The sequence below is a fragment of the Aspergillus pseudotamarii genome, assembly GCF_009193445.1.
Source record: "Aspergillus pseudotamarii strain CBS 117625 unplaced genomic scaffold BDV38scaffold_63, whole genome shotgun sequence".
Lineage (NCBI taxonomy): Eukaryota > Fungi > Ascomycota > Eurotiomycetes > Eurotiales > Aspergillaceae > Aspergillus > Aspergillus pseudotamarii.
The window spans coordinates 171894-190020 of NW_022475077.1; the positions used below are offsets into that span (position 1 = coordinate 171894).

General features: G+C 49.0%; 7 protein-coding genes across 7 annotated transcripts; 3 read left to right on the forward strand and 4 right to left on the reverse strand.

Moving 5' to 3' along the window:
- Positions 1-3: 3 nt before the first annotated feature.
- On the reverse strand, positions 4-1570 carry ubc2 (E2 ubiquitin-conjugating protein RAD6). The gene is made up of 4 exons (XM_032055640.1): positions 1265-1570; positions 1044-1108; positions 747-971; positions 4-682 (listed from the first exon to the last, which is right to left on the reverse strand). The coding sequence occupies exons 1-4, from the start codon at positions 1304-1306 to the stop codon at positions 559-561; spliced, it is 456 nt and encodes a 151-aa protein (XP_031909767.1). The 5' UTR covers positions 1307-1570; the 3' UTR covers positions 4-558.
- Positions 1571-3155: 1585 nt separating this feature from the next.
- BDV38DRAFT_257722 (thiolase family protein) lies at positions 3156-4857 on the forward strand. The gene is made up of 3 exons (XM_032055641.1): positions 3156-3425; positions 3483-4427; positions 4481-4857. Exons 1-3 carry the CDS (start codon positions 3273-3275, stop codon positions 4679-4681), a joined length of 1299 nt encoding a protein of 432 aa, XP_031909768.1. The 5' UTR covers positions 3156-3272; the 3' UTR covers positions 4682-4857.
- Positions 4858-5123: 266 nt separating this feature from the next.
- On the forward strand, positions 5124-7536 carry BDV38DRAFT_274147 (uncharacterized protein; the record flags this gene model as incomplete). The annotated part of the gene is made up of 5 exons (XM_032057797.1): positions 5124-5231; positions 5326-6255; positions 6304-6493; positions 6542-7294; positions 7358-7536. 5 exons carry the CDS (start codon positions 5124-5126, stop codon positions 7534-7536), a joined length of 2160 nt encoding a protein of 719 aa, XP_031909769.1.
- Positions 7537-7596: 60 nt separating this feature from the next.
- Positions 7597-9431, reverse strand: BDV38DRAFT_295962 (chitobiosyldiphosphodolichol beta-1,4 mannosyltransferase; the record flags this gene model as incomplete). The annotated part of the gene is made up of 3 exons (XM_032062817.1): positions 8865-9431; positions 8607-8803; positions 7597-8541 (listed from the first exon to the last, which is right to left on the reverse strand). Exons 1-3 carry the CDS (start codon positions 9100-9102, stop codon positions 7597-7599), a joined length of 1380 nt encoding a protein of 459 aa, XP_031909770.1. The 5' UTR covers positions 9103-9431.
- Positions 9432-9632: 201 nt separating this feature from the next.
- Positions 9633-12791, forward strand: BDV38DRAFT_182647 (metal cation transporter MSC2). Its single transcript, XM_032052104.1, has 4 exons — positions 9633-10246; positions 10297-11433; positions 11481-11699; positions 11752-12791. Exons 1-4 carry the CDS (start codon positions 9855-9857, stop codon positions 12677-12679), a joined length of 2676 nt encoding a protein of 891 aa, XP_031909771.1. The 5' UTR covers positions 9633-9854; the 3' UTR covers positions 12680-12791.
- Positions 12792-13000: 209 nt separating this feature from the next.
- BDV38DRAFT_295964 (amine oxidase) lies at positions 13001-15221 on the reverse strand (the record flags this gene model as incomplete). Its single annotated transcript, XM_032062818.1, has 3 exons — positions 13001-14624; positions 14693-15121; positions 15168-15221. The coding sequence occupies 3 exons, from the start codon at positions 15219-15221 to the stop codon at positions 13062-13064; spliced, it is 2046 nt and encodes a 681-aa protein (XP_031909772.1). The 3' UTR covers positions 13001-13061.
- A 1159-nt stretch (positions 15222-16380) lies between these two features.
- Positions 16381-17876, reverse strand: BDV38DRAFT_182666 (Zn(II)2Cys6 transcription factor domain-containing protein). The gene is made up of 2 exons (XM_032052105.1): positions 17691-17876; positions 16381-17491 (listed from the first exon to the last, which is right to left on the reverse strand). The coding sequence occupies exons 1-2, from the start codon at positions 17754-17756 to the stop codon at positions 16391-16393; spliced, it is 1167 nt and encodes a 388-aa protein (XP_031909773.1). The 5' UTR covers positions 17757-17876; the 3' UTR covers positions 16381-16390.
- Positions 17877-18127: the final 251 nt, after the last annotated feature.

Genomic DNA, 18127 nt, shown 5'->3' on the forward strand with positions numbered 1-18127 from the left:
GAAGACTATCTTGTCGGTCAAATTGTCCCGCATTTAATAAGAGTTTAGTACCTTCAGCAAATGTCGATTTGCAGCGGTGGAATTAATGATAAGGTTTATTTAATTTTCACTAATGAAATGTGGGCAGCATTTAGAATGGTTCCATAAAAGACTCAGGAGACGAAAGCAAACGACGCTATCGGTTAAGTTCAAAGTGAAGCAGAGCGGGAAGGAAAAGACTAATAGACAGCAAGACCAAATTGAGGCAGAAAAACATGATAAGCTAATGCATTATGCACCTCGCAACTGAAACATATGCGATTATCCACAAAAAGAGACCAAAGGGAGAATATGTACCAGGCGCCCAAACCCCGCGCTGTGCATGTCATCAAACGGCGTGTGAATCCTCCAAGGACAAGTCATGCCAACGGCGTGTCCGCCACCGTTGACAGTATGCTGTCACCTTTTGACATGAGCAGACAATATTTGTTTCGTCATAAACGCCCACAGATAAATCATACCGAGAGAAAGGAATAGAAAACAATTAAGAGAAATAACCAATATCACATGTAGGGTCCCCTAGTCTTCCCAGCTCTTCTCGACAGTCTCACGCACGCGCTTGATGTACTCCTTCCGGTTGTCTTTGTAGAGATTGGATGCCTCGACATTGGCAGGTGATGATGTGTTTGGGTCATTAAGCAGACTGCAGAAAAGCGGAAATCGATTAGAGCCAATCGCTCACCATCACTAGTGATCAGAGAACGTACCTTTGAATACTGGTGAGAATGGCTGCCACGTCATATGTTGGGCTCCAACGATTTTGCAAAATATCCAGACACAGTTCGCCCGTGCCGTATACATTGGGATGGAACATCTGGCTGATGAATTTAACCCCAGGGGGCTTGTTCGGGTACTGTTCTTCAAAGTGCATGACAAGACGGAATGTGCCATCCTCAAAAGGAGTATCAGCAGGGCCGATGATAACGGCATTCCTAGTTAAAGAAACAGGGTCAGCACAGGAACCAGGGCAATAAATAACAAAATCAATAACTCGGTGCACTTACCAGGTCATCACATTGTCAGCTACCGGAGAGGCCGAGACACCGGCAGGAGGGTCGGTTTGCATACGCTGTGCGCATGGGAAGAGGTTAGCTCACGAGAACTGGACGGGGTGGGGAAGGAAACCGAGCCTCCTGGTCAAAACAATCATTCGAGTAGTACACATGAATTTATTGAGAAACATAAACATAAACCACGAATTCTGAGCTCTACGAGAAATGCGTACCTTGAAGTCGCGCATGAGACGACGACGGGCAGAGGTCGACATTGCGGCGGGGTACGAGATCGGAGTATGGATGGGAGCGGGCAAGGGGGACTGCCAACACTGGGGCTAAATTGTGGTACAGAAGACAAAGGCAGTCTTCAGATCTTGAATCTCAGATACTAAACCGGACTCAAGTGTTGTTTTGAGAGAAGAAGGTCTGGATGTGGTTTGGGAAAAGAAGAAAGATGAGTAACAATGGGGGGAGGCGTGCAGATCCACTACAGACCGCTTGCTGTTTGGAGTGTTCCTACGATAAACGGCAAACTGCCACGGCTTCCATTCTACCCCCATTTAACCATCAAAAAAAAGGTTCACTGGCTTTTTGCTTCTCTCTCTTTCCAGGCCTAGTATCATCCTCATCTTTCGACGGGGATTTTCTCATCCCGATTCCTCGGAATACTCGCTCTACAAGGTATGTACTAATATGTGCTAGGGAATCTTCTGTCCCGTGATCCGGTCCACTGGTCATTGAGAAGCTCCTACTGACTAAACCAAATGAGTCTTAGCCAAGTCAACTCGACATGGATTTTGCAACGCTAACGGCCGGAATTTACCCATGTATATATCATCATGATCCTTCATACTCTAACCCCCAAACGATACTTACCTTTCAACACTTATTATACGATTTATTACGAGAGTCTCTGTCTATCGACCGAAAATCTCAATTTAGCAAATCTATATTTGCTATGTCCTCTGTCAGGTTGCTCGATGCTGATATCTATGGCGTATGGTCCAAATTTGACCCACCAACGTAATAACTATTGTAGCTTGGACAATAGAGTAAAAAGAGAAACCAACTTGGGAAATGATTTAATTGAACAAATGTTCATTTTTGTAACATAGCATTCATTGTTGTTGTAAACTTAGTAGTAATTATTCCTTAGCAAATAACTCCTTTGTATCTACGTACTGATGTAGTGTTCAAAATATATATTTGTCTCCGGCGTATCCATCATGTAGCTCTTTGGAACTCATCAATGAGTTAACACTAACCGCCAAATAGAGAATTAGATGGCTTAGTATTGAGTTATGTTATCAATTTACATAATATGTATATGCTAAAAACTAGAATACTGTAATGTATAGTGTTTGGACTTCTATTATTCTCTTGGTATATACATTCGTCGCTCGTCGCCCAAAGGAATCACGGGGATAAATCACACACATGATGTGGATTTAATTTCCCTTCCCTTTTAATGCCCAGGAACTAGTACTACGTAGTTGCGATAGTTACATGAGCATAAATGATTTGTCTGAAGCTACACACCCTATCGTGAACCCGATATATGTAATCCCTCCGCTAGTCGAAGTGGTGGGTATTTATGCTCGTACGTACGTAGAAGTCGAAACCCCACCATCAAAACAACGCTACCACCGAACGTTTCCTGGGTTGAACATGGACTACTCAGAACGGTTCATAGACGAGACGGAATTTCATACAAGGCGTATAGAGCAGATGGGTTGGATGAAGGAATGACTTCGTGACTGGCAGAAAGCCACTTAAACCACTACTGCACTTTATAGGGGATAGTAGCTGCGGAATTGTGGGACATTGAATCTGCATTGATACTACACAGTATGTGTGGTCCTTATCGGAGACCTAAGATCATGAATCCATCCGTGATACTCCGTACCAAGCACTCATATCCCGGCCCCGGACCATCCAGGGAAGTTTCCTTATTGAGTAACGCGCATACCAACCCTCAAAGGCACATGACCTTATATCATGTGATCAATTCTTGCTTCGAAACAGCCTCGGTCCAAGCGGATGAGCGGCGCGGTGGTCCCGCGCCCACGGTTGAAGCAGCAGTTACATCGGCTAGAGGCGGATTACTTTGCGGAGAAGCAAGTTGAAGGCACCTTGGAACTTGGACACCTATTCTGAATCCGGAGACAAGGTACTTATTATCTCTGTCTCCTCTTTCATCTCCCTTTTCTCTTTCTTTTATTCTACTAGCATTGAAAAATGGCGATCCAAGCTTCAGCTACTCGTCTCTTTAAGAGGGCGGCTATCCCCGCATCTCGCCAGTGGCAGAGACAGTTCAGCGCTGCAACCCCGGCACTCAAGGAGATCCAGGATGCCTATATCCTCAGTGCTTCACGTACTCCGACTGCTAAGGTTCGACCCTCTACTATTTCCTATGCCGTTTGCAAGTGAACTCACCGTTTATACTAGTTTAATGGGTCGTTCGCGTCAGTCTCTGCCCCCGAGCTGGGCGCCGTTGCGATCAAGTCTGCTGTGACCAAGTCCGGACTCCCTGTCGAGAAGATCACCGATGTATACATGGGAAATGTTCTCCAAGGAGCGGTCGGTCAGGCACCAGCCCGCCAGGCTTCTATCTTCGCTGGTTTGTCGCCAACAGTGGAATCCATGACGGTAAACAAAGTGTGTGCATCGGGTCTCAAGGCCGTAGCACTTGCTGCACAGAATATCCAGCTTGGCCTGGCAGACGCCCAAGTTGCTGGAGGAATGGAGAATATGTCTCGTGTCCCTTACTACCTCCCACGTTCCAGCCAGCTTCCACCGTTCGGAGAGATTAAATTGGAGGATGGTCTAATCAAGGATGGTCTGTGGGATGTCTATAACAAGTTCCATATGGGCATCTGCGCCGAAACCACAGCCAAGAAGTACGAGATCTCGAGAGAAGACCAGGATCAATATGCGATTCAGTCTTACCAGCGGGCCCAGAAGGCCTGGAGCGAGAATAAGTTCGCCGATGAAATTGCCCCCGTCACTGTCAAGGGTAAGAAGGGCGAGACCATTATCGAACGTGACGAAGGATATGAGAATCTGCGGATTGATAAGATGAAAGCCTTGAAGCCCGCCTTTTTAAGGGATGGCACAGGCACAGTCACTGCCGGAAATGCTTCCACCATGAATGATGGGGCGTCAGCTCTGGTTCTGGCTAGCAAGGACTTGGCTCGCGAGTTTGGCCAGGGTAACCGGTCTCTGGCGCGTATCGTGTCTTCTGCGGATGCCGCTATTGACCCTGTGGACTTCCCCGTCGCCCCAGCTAAGGCAGTTCCCATTGCCCTCGAGCGAGCTGGTATCACCAAGGATCAGGTTGCCGTCTGGGAGTTTAATGAGGCATTTGCTGCCGTTATCAAGGCAAACGAGAAGGTTAGTACCCACCACATAAAAGACGGCCATTACTGAGTCTAACGTGCTTCTAGATTCTTGGATTGCAGAACGCCCGTGTCAACCCTCTGGGAGGAGCTATTTCTCTGGGACATGCACTTGGAAGCTCAGGATCCCGTATCCTGGTCACTCTTCTCCACCAGTTGCAGCCTGGTGAATATGGTGTGGCCGCAATCTGCAATGGTGGTGGCGCCGCTAGTGCCATGGTTGTTCAGAAGCTGGACCGGGTTGACTAGAGTGATGCTGTGGTTTTGGCCTGTGCACCGGCATATGACATTTTCTTTTGATTTTATTTCTGATTTGAAAAGCGACAACCGCGATGAGTTTATACCCGCATAGGTCTGGACAAAGAACCGGCCAGCCAAAACCTGCATATGTATATTTAGGCGAACCGAGATAGGATTAGGCGACCCAAAGTTGATGATTATTTCAAGTTGCTTTGCAACTGCGCTTTCCAGGATTGCCGCTTTTAGTTACGCACTTGTACAGAGTAGATGTTGCAACACCACGTGATAGGTAAACAACATGCCACTTGCCAAGACGCGCGAAATGTTCTACGCGCTTAACCTAAAGCGTCACATGAATAACCCGTAGTACTCTTCAGTCTATACAGTCTATATCTGAAGATTATATCCTAGAGTATACGACCAGTTGCCCTTGAAACGTCTTGGTGCTATGATGCTAGGTCCATTAGAACTACAGCTTTTCCCTTCCTGTTTCAACTGCATATCATGGTCCGCAGATGGTGAAATTGCTGTAGCGGCAGGGGAATATGTCCAAGTATTAGTCAGTGCATCGAATCCTACCTTGCTTGTCAATGAAGCAAAGCACCGTAAAGAATAATGACCATGTCACAGTAAACAGAGCTAATGACAGACAGACACCGAAGCATACAACAGAGAAGGAAGGAGGAAACGGATCTGGTTCCCAAGCCGCAACCAAAAATTGGAATGTGACACGCATTCGCATGAATGTCTTCACAAACGGGGAATGGCCCATCATACATCCACAAAAGCGAGAAAACTTTTCAATCGGGCCGGAGCAGTCCATCAGTACTGTCGTCGGTTTAGCCTGGTCACCCCCAGGACTTGCCAAGTATAGGCGCTGTATTTTGGCAGTGTTGACTTCCGGTCTGCTTCTATCATTCTATGATATCAGTCCTCAAGGGAGATGGACACGGGTTGCTATCGTCAACGACTGTTTAAGTTCGTGTTTCAAATCCCTTGATGATGAAGAGCTCAGGTTACGGAAGTCCAATATCCGTTCTTTTACGTGGTGTCCGCCTCCCAAAGTTCCGATTGCGGAACAGCATGCCACAGGCTACGCAGTGCCACCTCCTGAAAGTCGCTGGGGCATGCATTTACTCTCGGTCACCAATGACGACAATGATGTGATTCTCTTGCAGGCTAGAAGATCCACAGATCCGACTTCCACAAGCCTATACTCTTTCGAAGTCCTGTCACTTACCTCACTTCATGAGCACACAGAGAATCAAAATGTTCAACCGGGATCGATATTCTCCTCTGCCCTCAAGAACCGTGCCAGGGTGTCTTTCATGTCACCTGGCCCATGGATCTATCAGCCAACCAAAGAGAGTAATGGGGTTTGTTCTGCGATTGGGAATGTTGCTATCACATTGGGGACCCAGCTCAAGATGGTCAAACATGTCATAACCTTGATATCGGATAATGACCAGACACGCTCTCCACTGAAGTACAAGGCCCGATGTGTCTCTGAAGAGAACACATCTTCGTACGGTGGTCTCCTGAACAGTTGCCACTTGACTGGGCCTCTGCATTGGCTTTACACAGTAAGTCTGCACTAACAAATGAGACCGCTTTTACTCATAGGTATGCAGGATGGATCCTCTGAAATTGGCCTTGCCGTAGCTAGCTTTGCTGGAATGATTGTGCTATGCTTTACTCGAGCAGCATATCAAGGGGAGAAAGCAGCAAAGAAGGGTATCCAAGTTAAAGAACTACCGTTCTACGAGCCTACCGGAAGTGATATAGGCACTGACTCCCCGAGGCACTGGGAACAGACAAGTGGTGAGATTTGATTACTCCCGACGAGTATCTGTCACTAACGGAGACCAGCTATGACTGTTGCTTTGGACGAAGCATCGCAGACACCAGTCCTTCATCTCGGCACTGTAGGTGGATACACGGCGACTGTGACACTTTCTGGCATCCAAAGCAACGATGGACTCCTAGAAACGCCTTGGAAGAAACAACTCGATAATGTCCGCGAACAGTTTGACATAGCCCGTGACCTTGGAGGATATACCATCAGCAGAACCTGGGGTCTTGCGTCCTATGAAGGTCTTGTTGTGGCAGCTTTTACACTACATCCAGGAGACACGGTTGAATATCGGACTTCTGCAGAAGAGCGGACAACGCTTGTTTTCTCCCACGCGAATGCAGAGCTTACGGAATTTGATGACCTGGCTTTCCCCTATCCCTTACCAGATCGATCACCGGATGCCTTGCGTAGACAAAGGGAAGCTGCTTTGGGATATATTCTCTTCGTTGAAGATGGCGACTATAGCAGGCTGACATTGAGTCGGAAAATGCTCTATGCAGCAGCTTGCTGCGCCATTGTGGACTCTCAGAACGACAGGATATTGTCTCAGGCTCGAAATGCTCTGGAGTGGCTAGCATCAAGTGTAGATGTTGATTTGTCTGATGAGACAGCTAAATGCTCGGGGCCAGGAAGTACGATAGACGCAAAAACTGCAGAGCAGCTGGAGGGTTCAGGCCAACAGATCTTCGAACAATGTGCTATATGCGATGCAGGGCTCTCTTGGTACTCCGCCGCGGAAGCTCAGTGTGCGGCTGGCCATTTGTTTGGTACGTAACCGCTCAATTGAGATCGTGGCTTGTGATGATACAAGCGCTAACTGCCAGCGATAGTGCGGTGCGGTGTGACATTTCTGGCTATTCAGGAGCCGGGCCTTTCGAAATTCTGCTCGCGCTGTGGAACAGAATATCTCAGTGAGGACCTTGTGCATGATGAACTTGAACATACCTGTCGAACCCTGTCGGACGCATTCGACACCTGTATATACTGCAGCGGCAAATTCCAAGCCTAGCAGTGAAAATTTCTTTCTTTTTTCTCTCTATACTTGTGTTTTTATTGTACAAACTACTTTTTATACCAGCCCTAGAAGCTTTCCGGCTACTGGATTCCATTCGTCATCCCAGCGACGAGTGCTTTCCTTCTGCGCTCCGACGCGCAGTTTGTCAAGCTTACTTGTGTCTCCAAAGAGGTCAACAAGCTCCTCTACGAGTTCATCGGAGCTCCCAAATCCTCTTCCGTTAACACCTTCAGTGACTAACTCCGGCCACGCCTCGAAGCGGTTCCAGCCAACCACTGGCAGACCAGCGCCAAACATATCAACCACCTTCATAGGCAGATCGACACCACTACTACTTGTGTGTAGACTAACGCCGAGTGACGCAGACGCCAGGAGTTGTGCATAGTCCGAGGTGGTCAGCCAAGCCGTGCGTATCGTCACTTTTTGGAGTTTCCCCGCGTTTTCCAGGTCAGCGATTTGCTTGATATACATTTCCTTCTGTGGGCCCTTGCCCGTTATGATGGCTAGCACCTGGGGCAGTTCCGGCATGGTCGTCGCTGCTAACTCCGAGTATCGACAGAGGGCATCGATAAGCAACGAAAAGTCCTCGTCCGCAGTCCATGACGTTGAACTGACTAGAACACGAAGGGGCCCGGACTTGATCAATGATCGTACGGAAGCAGCTGCCGGCAAGGATGAGAGAAACTCCTGTCGAACGTTATCATCGAGTATAGGTCGGAAATGGTTGGCTGGTCGATCATGCAGCGGTAGGATAGGTGCCTCCAGTAGGAACTCTTTCTTCAGGACAGACGCCATGACTGTTGTGACGCACAAATGTGCCGTGGCGTATCTTCCAAAAAACCTCTCATACCATTTCGACAGTTTGACCAAAGGATGACCATCTCCAAGCTTTAGCGCTAGGATGGAGTAGCCGAAATTATGCCAATCGATTATAAGGTTCGTTTGACGAAGAAAGCAGGTTAGGGATGCGACCGCTAGAGTTGGAATAGATGGAGGGTTCTATGCGATATGAGCCGCTGGTGAGCGTGGGTTGCGTTGGAAGTTATGCGACGTCGAGGACCAACCTGAACAAGGAGCCACTTCACTGGTCGTGTGCGATATGCTAATGACCACCACAAACATGCAACCTGGAAGAGGACCTTCAATGGACCAAATACTAGGAAAAGAAGTTTGTTGCTGGTTTGAAGACAGGCTGGGTGTGGGGGAAGTGCAACGATTGAGATTCTGGGATCGGAAGAGATATCGGGATGAACTTCTGACTCTACGGGTGAGGGTTAGAACGTTTGCGAAGTAGGTGATAGTGAAGGGGAATCCCTCCATACCATGATAACCAATGATTTCTACTCGACCCCCCCCTTTGGCAATGCTCAGCGCATGATACTGCATGCGCGGACTGCGACCGATGTCTCCGAGGACGAGGATCTGTACGGTTGTTTTGGGATCAGTAGAGGCATCCTGTGCTGTCGAGCGTTTCGGCGTATATTGTGAGGGTAGTAGAAGTATGAAGAAGGTGACTGCGGTGGAGATGTAGAAAGCGAAGCTGATGAAGGACTCAATCATGGTGAGCGGTTAAAGGATGGGGGGAATTAGACAAATTGAATATCAACCATAATGCGCAAGAGAGGTCAATTGACTATCCTGAGACCATGGAGGGTTCTCACTGTATGCTGGTGAGATGTTTGGAAGATCAGCAGGAGCTCTGATCCTGTAAAGGATGACGATCGGTTGCTAGACGGAGTAAACATGGCCCGGTCCTCTTCCCCCACACTCCATCAGATCAACCGCGCGGCTATGCTGCAAGGGCAAGAGATTATGGACCTGCAATGCAGTTGATTACCAGATTGGGGATCAGCAGCACAGTTTCTTATTGGATAATGACTGGATTGAGGTTCCCACTTCCAGTTGAGCCTGGACATTGTACTAGTACGTAGTTGATTTATTTTAATTTTATCTTTTCTGTTTTCATCATAACAGAGTAGTTCTTGATCTGGAGGTGCGGAGATAACAAACCGAGGAGCACGATCACGTGGCCCGTTGTTATCGCCTGCAGATCGCATCTGGAGGTCCCCCCAATTGCCACTCCCATTGTTCACCAAGCTTGCTTCTGCATCAAGTCTGCTTGTTATCCCTGGCGCTATGCAGCGTCCCTTGCCTCAATCGCCCGGTTGGATATCTTTTTTGAGCTGCTAAAGCTCCCGTAACACCCCCAGTCCTTGATTGCTCTCCTCCTCAACCTCGACCTCTCCGCCTCCTGTCTGCTTGATCGTCGCTAAACCGATTTCTCTGCGAATCAGGTGTCGCACACCGAGACCATGTCAACGGGCGCTCCTGTGTCCAGTGTGGATACAATTGCTTCCGCATTATCGACACAGGGACATTATAAGCCCACTCCTAGTCGTGGTCATTCACGCTCCAAACGCTGGTCGCAGGGGCCGATCTCCTATTCCGCCTCTGATGCTGCTTCCACTCAACAACCGTCGCAGCCATTGACTGGACCGACATACGTTAACGGGAATGCATCTAGCTCGTGGCATGGACACCAACATTCACACTCACACTCTTCAAGTCATGGCGAACCGTGGGGCAAGTCCGACCACGCCAATGGTCTTCACTCACACACATCGAAACATAGCCATTCTGGTAGCGTAACGGGGCTGGTACCAGATACGCCTATCACTTTGTCAAACCCCGAGCTATTGAGGACGTGAGTACGTCCGTATCCTGTGTTGGTATCGCTAGTTAACGGCCATTTAGTCATGAAATGTTCGCCGGAGCCCTAATGGCTATGCCATGGATTGCCATTTCGTGGTATTATACACACCATGCACAATGGACGGATTCGCAACCGGCAACTGATGGTGAAAATATCGCATCTTCAGACACAGGGCATTTAGATCACATTCTGTTGAGGACATGTATCTTGACCGCCATAACAATGATCGTATTGGGAGGAGGGCAACTACTTCGAGTAGCCCAACTGGATAGAAGTGCTTCACTAGTCGCATTACCCAAACTCCATCCGAAAAATGTTACCGCTTCCTTTGTGCAAATGTGCTCAATTGCACTACCTATCTATGCAGCGCTCAAGGTGGGGGGATTCCTTGTCGCATTTGTACTTGCTCTGGCAATAGCGTCCGGGGTACCGGCAATTGCACGAGGCTATGATCCTCAAGACATCAAAGGACGGCTGAGTCAAAAGAAACTGACCATTGGTATCGTCGTGACTGTGGTCGTGTCGAGCTTTTTGGGAATGAATACGTCTTGGGACGCAGACCCCTTTTTGGGCTATGTATCATTGCTTGTCTCGGTTTTTGTCATTCGCCCGCCTTTCTTGGCCTTCACACTTGGCCCTGCCTATGACCCAGCAGTATCCCAGGAGAAACATTCGAGAACGGAATCATTTGATGTTTCGCCCAGCGACCCCTTGCTTACTGCTTTTCTTGGGTTGCTCCTAGCAGTTGGCACGGCTGTTGTCGGGGGCTTATCTTTCCATTTTCCGGATATGATGTATGTATTCGCAGCTGGTGGTGGTTTTGCAGCATGCTTAATGTATGTGGCACCGGTAAACTTACGCTCGCCGCACAAGATTGGTCTTGCCATTGCAACTGGTGGCGCCGCCCTGCTATGTGCACCACCACCGCGCGATGGTGTTTATGTGGTTTTTCTTTTCCGTGGTATCCTTGCTGGGATCGCGGTTCTCGCCTCTAGGTTTGAGGATAGACAGTTGCGCTCGGTGATGCAAGCCCATAATCATCATCATCATCACCACACTCACTCCAACGATAATGCGTCACACATCACGAAGCTCATCATTCACTATAGTGAACCATATCCACTACTGTACAGCATTCTGAAGGAGAGTGACTCTCGTCGCATTTTCTATTTTATGACGTAAGACCGCTGTTTCTCGTATACTTCACTATGACTAACGTTGCTAGTCTTAATTTTGCGTTTATGCTCGTTCAGCTCTCCTACGGATTTATCACAGGTTCATTGGGACTCCTCAGTGATAGCATCCATATGTTCTTTGACTGTCTCGCTCTTGTTGTTGGCCTCTGCGCCGCCGTTATGAGTAAATGGCCACCCAGTGCAAGATTTCCCTATGGATATGGCAAAGTAGACACACTGTCTGGGTTTGCTAATGGCATTTTCCTCATGTGAGTGGCCACCCGCTCATTATCGGATTGTATTGCTGACTTTTGGCTCTAGGATCATCAGTATCGAGATCATCTACGAAGCGGTAGAGAGGCTATCATCGGGCAGTCAGATGCACCGTATCGGAGAGCTCTTGGTGGTCAGTGCTGCCGGACTTGCCGTGAATCTTGTGGGCATCATGGCGTTTGACCATGCACATCACGGACATGACCATGGCCATGATCATTCACATGATAATGAGAACATGCACGGGATCTTTCTCCACATTCTCGCTGACACCCTTGGTTCCGTCGCCGTTGTGATATCGACGATTCTCGTACACTACTCTGGCTGGTCGGGGTACGACCCCATTGCCTCCTGCATGATTGCTGTCTTGATTTTTGCGTCTGCAGTGCCGCTAGTCAGCAGCACGGCCAAGAAATTGCTCCTCACCCTTCCGGCCGACGTCGAGTATAATGTCCGTGAGGCGCTAGCTGGCGTGAGCACCTTACGGGGTGTTGTAGGGTACACAGTTCCCAAGTTCTGGCTCGACGATACGGCAAAATTAGATCACGATCACGGCTGCAGCCATGGCCATAGTCATGGTCACGGTCACAGCCACAGCCACAGCCATAGCCATCACGATCACGATCATGGCCACAATCATAACCACAGCCACTCGCACTCCCATTCTCATTCCCATTCTCACTCCCACCCTCACTCCCACTCCCACTCCCACTCCCACTCCCACTCCCACTCCCACTCCCACTCCCACTCCCACTCCCACTCTCACTCCCATGACCATGACCACGCACACGAAAAGTCCAACTCCAATGTTCTGGGCGTAATCCATGTAATCGCGTCCCGCGGCTCCGACCTCGAAGACGTGCGCCAACGGACCGTCGATTTCCTCCGAGAAAAGGGCATGGATATCTTGGTCCAAGTAGAGCGGGAAGGTGACGGACGATGCTGGTGCGGAGGCGGAGGGAACAAGAGCTCTTAGTCCCACCATAGACCGTGGCAGTTGGATTCGTTCTTCTATTGTCTTGACTGATGTTACGTAGTACATATCATGACACTATAGTTGGATGTATATTTGCAATGAAGCTGTTGATGCATTACGGTTTCTGAGGTTATATCGTGAATTGCCCAAAGCCCCTTGATATACTCGGGCATACCAATAATAAAGATCCCTCGTACCTGAAACCGATATAAATCCCCAGTCATACCCGAGAACTCGAACAAAGCCAAACCGGGAAACCAGGTCAAAACAAAAACCGATCGAAGTATCACAATAAAGCACAATAACCATTTATCTAATTCACCAAAACCACCCCACAAAATACACACTCGACGCACCCGCCACACAAAAAAGATAGAAGAATCTACATTTTACAAGACCGAGCCCCCCTGCCCGAAGCCTTCCCACCCTCCTCAAAAAGAACACTCTTATTCCGCTCCTGCGTTGAAACAGCCACATCCAACGCCGGGTTCCCCGTAAAGAAGTTAACTGGCTTCAAACCAACCACCATCTTATCCACAGGCATGACAGGCCAGTCCTCAATGCGGGGGTTATGGGTAGACCCGAAGGTATGCCAGACCACGATATCCTGATTACGGACACTCGAGTCTGAACTAGACTGCCCACGGCGGGATTCAATGGCAGATGCAATTCCCTCGCCGCCGGCAGATTGCATGGTATGTCTGCCTGCAGGGAAAAGTTCATCGTCGTGGTAGCGGGTGACCCAGACGGCGTGGGAGGCGAACTCGGATCGTTTAGCGTGGTAGGAGGTCGGGTCCGCGAGGAGCATTTGGGAGTAGCAGGGGAGGAGTTTGAAGGCGATTGGGGTACCTGTGATTGGGTTTATGGAGTGTTCGTTGATGATTTTGAAGGTGCGGTTTTTTGTGAAGTCGAGGTCGTGGCCTGATTCGTGTTCGATTGTTTGGTGGGCTGTTGTGTAGCCGATCCCGAAGGGATTGGGGGTTGCGGGGTCGGTTAGGGGCATGGGGATTGATTCTTCGACTTGGAGGGAGTTGGAATGACCGTCTAGGGCAGGGTCGATGCGAAGGCAGAAGAGGTGTTGGTGGTACGGGGCTAGGACGCCTGGGGCGACGATGGTGCCGTAGGGGACTTTGTCGGCGATGTTGATGGGGCAGGTGGAGAGGATGCCTGTGGCACGGACTTCGTAGTGGATTGAGGCATCTTGGCCGAAGTAGAAGGCGAAGATATATTCGTAGTTGCTGACTGTGATGATGGTTTGGAGGACTAAGACGCGGGCGCGGGTGACTACTGCGTTCTGGGTGCGGAAGTTGGTGTGTTTCCAGAGGATCCCATCGTCTTGTTCGTGGCAGCAGATGACGTTAGGGAGTTTCAGTGGTTCTCCTGAGTTGGTGTTGTGCCAGCCGTCGAAATATTTGATTAAGCCTAAGCAGTCACAGCCTAGACGCAAGTTGTTGGCGTTGATGCCGGCACCGTCGTTTCCTAGATCGAAGGCTGCCTTGCGAGGATATGGAGCGCGGGGGTCTCCGTAAGGTACGAACATTTCGGCTAGAGATAGACGGTAGAAGAGACTACGGCCGTCATAGCGGATATCATGCAGGGTCAAGCCTTCGCGGTAGTTGAACCCTACATGCATGCGCCATTTCTCCCAGGTCACAACGTTACCCTCGACGTTGAATGAGGGACCTTCTGGCTGGACCACCTGGTATGGTTTGGTGGTTTTGCGCGGTGGTGGTCGCAGGCTTGGGTGGTATTCGCTTGCCTCGGTAGAATGAATCTTGCGCTGGTCATATGGCTGTGGGTGGTCGTGGATACGCTCGTCTGACGATGACGGAAGCTGGTATATCTTGGTCACCTGAAGCTGTTCGGAGACTTCTGCGCATAGATCCAGCGGGTAGGCGTAGTAGTTGGCATCAGGATTGTCAAGCAAGCGCATATAGAACCAACACTGTAACATGGAGTTGTTAGTTCTCAAAGCTTTAAGTCAGGCATTAAATACAAAGGAAGTATATTCACCATTGTTAAACGCTCGGACATGTCATTCATACCATCTGTAGCGTACGCCCAAGGTTCGACAATGACTGTTGCTCCTGTGGGCAGCCTGAGCTTTTTGATCTCCTCTTGGATTCTTGCATCGGCCAAGCAGGCTTGCTCAACTAACTTCATGTATTCAGAGTCAATATAAGAATGCTTTCCTGCGAGATGTTCTTGTTTGATAACGGCCCCATGGTCAAGATCGATCAGCAGCTCAATTAGTCTGTTCTTAGATTCGCTGCGAATAACCACCTGTACGCGAGCTACCCGAGTTGGACGTGCATCTAGTGGCTGCAGAGAGTGTTCCTTTTCTAGAAAGGGAATCATGTCCAGCTTTGGGGGTTCCCTTAGTGTTATCACACGAAAGATGGGGTTCTTTCCAGGCAATGTAGAGCGTGTGATGTCTGCGGCCTGCTCTCGGTCAACAATGATCATCTAGGGAATAGGAAAAGCCTACCTTGGAGATCTCTCTGGGTGTCAGAGGATCGAATGGATGCATTGTCAGAGTCATTGTGCTTGAATTCAAATATTCAACGTGGCAAAGGGGACTATGTATAAAACAAGTTGTCCAAACGTGGTATTTGCTCTGTGTCAAAGAGTTCAGATGTGTGTCTGTTTTGAGATGAAATGTGTCAGACGAAGGTGTTTAAATACGTTGAGAGTTCCTTATCATCGCATCACCTCCGCAGCACTTCCCCCACTGCCAAGAGAGCAGGTGTCCGCTACGGTTAAGATTAACCGGGACGCGGAGGCGGATCTTCAACCCTAAAGGCTAAGCTTCCAGGACTCTCCCCACCGCCTCGCCTCGAACATCCCTTAGCGGACATGAGCCTGAGAAGGAATCCTCGTGCATTTGGGCTATAGAGGAAAGGCTCTAACCATCACGCAATAGGTATTATACCTTCAAAGGTTACGGCTCGCTCAATCTCCGCTTTAATTCAAGCTTTACACATCGGATCCAATTCAGAGCAACTTAGAATTATGCGCATCACACACCGCAGGCCGGCATTTTCCTGTCTTGGTTTCATCAAAATGATAATTATTTTCCCATTGCCTCTGCTTCCCTGCAGTCTCTTTTGCTTGTTAGTCTCGACTCTGAGAGGACCGTAAAAAGGGACAAAATCGACCGGAGCTCATCCACCCAATATGGCCGTTAAGATAAGGTGTCCATATAACCGTGACCTCTACATCATGCGTCGTTCAATATCCAGACACATGGAACCAAGGGAGATGAACAGCTTAGAACGAACTTGAAATAGGTTCAGGCACCAAAATAGGCTCATATATAGGTAATACGGAGCCAGCAATTGCTAATGCTGCCGATATGTGCATCAGTCTCGCGTCATTGCAGGCCAGCCTTTGATTGTAATCACTCCTGGATATTCAATGAATGGCGACTAGTGTCAGCTAATCCATGGTTTATAGATCATTGTGGATCTCTGTTCTGGCATGGGGTGGAGTTTCAGCCTCGTGGTTTAGTTCAAGAAGCCCTCTGGTGACGAGAAGAATGGGGCTCTCTGTATGTAATCCAGCTGCGAAGGAACAAACTCGAGAGATTCTACCAGGTGAAGTGTGTTTTTGCTATCAATGCAGTTGCCATGGGATATTCCGCCAAAATGAGCACTGCTACCCATTCCAAGAAAGGAGAAATAGCTTTTGACCCGTACCTGGCGGCCCCCCTTAAAGACCCAGTTTCTGTTTCGGCCATAACACCGCCTCCTCCCACCGGGCATCACCCGCCTGCAGTGCACCCAATATCTCGAAAACGAGGGCGGAGCCGGACTTCCGAGCCCACCATGTCTTTCCATCAAGCTCAGCGAGTAAAACACCCCAATGCATGAGAACAAGCAAAGCAAGCGGCTGGCGACGACAAACGACATGAACAAACTCCTTATCGACGCCAGCAAGCCAAGACAAGACGGACGCTGCATCCTGTTCATGATCGTAGCGTGCAAAGCAGCGACGAAGATGAGAGATGGCATCTTTGATGATGCTGTGTTGGTCTGGCTCGATGTTGGACAGGAGTGTATCGTTTAGATCGGCTAGACGGGTTAAAGCAGCCTCAGTTCCAGCATCCAGCGGGGTTCCAGATTTCTCAAAGAAGCCGTTCTTTGAAGCAAATAAATTATTCTCCAGCCAGGACCGCGTGATAGCGAAAATCTTGGCGACGCCTTTTAGTAACTCAAATACAAATATGAGGTTCTCGGTCATGCTAGAGTTTTCACCCCTGGAGCCTGGTAAACGGGGAAGAGCGATGCAGATCATGATGGTGATGACAGAATGGGCAAATACAGCGTCACAGTTGAGTGGGGTTAGATTGGTAATTGCGTGTCGGAAGGGTGCAAGCCCTTGGTTATGGTATTCCAGGGCCGTATCAATATATGACAAAGCTTCTGGTGGTTCTAAAGCCGAGGCCATATGCAGGGAGGCTACTGCTAGGATTCCACTCATGAGAAAGTCATGCTCTAGAGCTTTGCGTGGCATGACAATCTGCCATACATAGTGGTCTGATTCTTTATTGCAAAAGCTCTGATATGTATCAGTGGAGAATTTATGTATCAGCTCTAATTCCCGCTTGCGAGAATAGGCAAATGGAACATTAGTGGCTGCGCCAGCAAAGGGATGACCGGCTCCATCCGAGGTCTGGCCCTGTCCGGGATGTATGGAGTTTGGACTTGCAGATGAAGAACTGGCTATGCTGCGTGCTGCGGGAGTGTTCAAGTAAGTGCAGCGAAGTTCTCTGGTGACGCAATTTGAACATGGCGGGCCCTTTTCGTCGCACTATCTGATGTTAGGAGGAGAGGGCATATATATGATAAAAAAGAAGACCAATTGGAGCTTAAGTTTCTTTAGCTAATCATAGTGGAGATATGATTGGATATAGATTGAGGAAAGCACCGGGGAGGAGTGGGAAGCATGTTCCGTTAAAGATCGCGGTAGGATTGGGTACGTGGGTGGATCAGCCGAGAAAATTACCTACCTTGACTCTCCTCTTCTTGCACTGATCACAGCCATTGCGCGATTTCGTATGGGCCCTTCGTGGCATGGTCGATCCACAAGAGAATGAAGCACATTGGACACTACTAGTAGTAGGAGATTTCCTGTGACTGGGAACCACGTGGATGAACACGTGGAGACACGTGGGGAAAATGTCCGTGGGAGTCAAATGATGTCACGTGGCTCCGGCCAGAGCAGTTGGGTATTAAATCTTGATGAGGATAAAGTCTGTTGTCCTCCTTTTCTGAGAGGATACTGTTCATTCAAAGCCCAAATGAGGCCATGACGCAGCGGGGTCTTGGCTCCCCACTGCGGCCGCTACTCCATAGTGCATTGTCTCGTTCAGGATGCACTACGTACTCTGTATACTGTACATACAGTACATCTCCCTTCTCTCCTTGGATTGTGACCTCACTACGT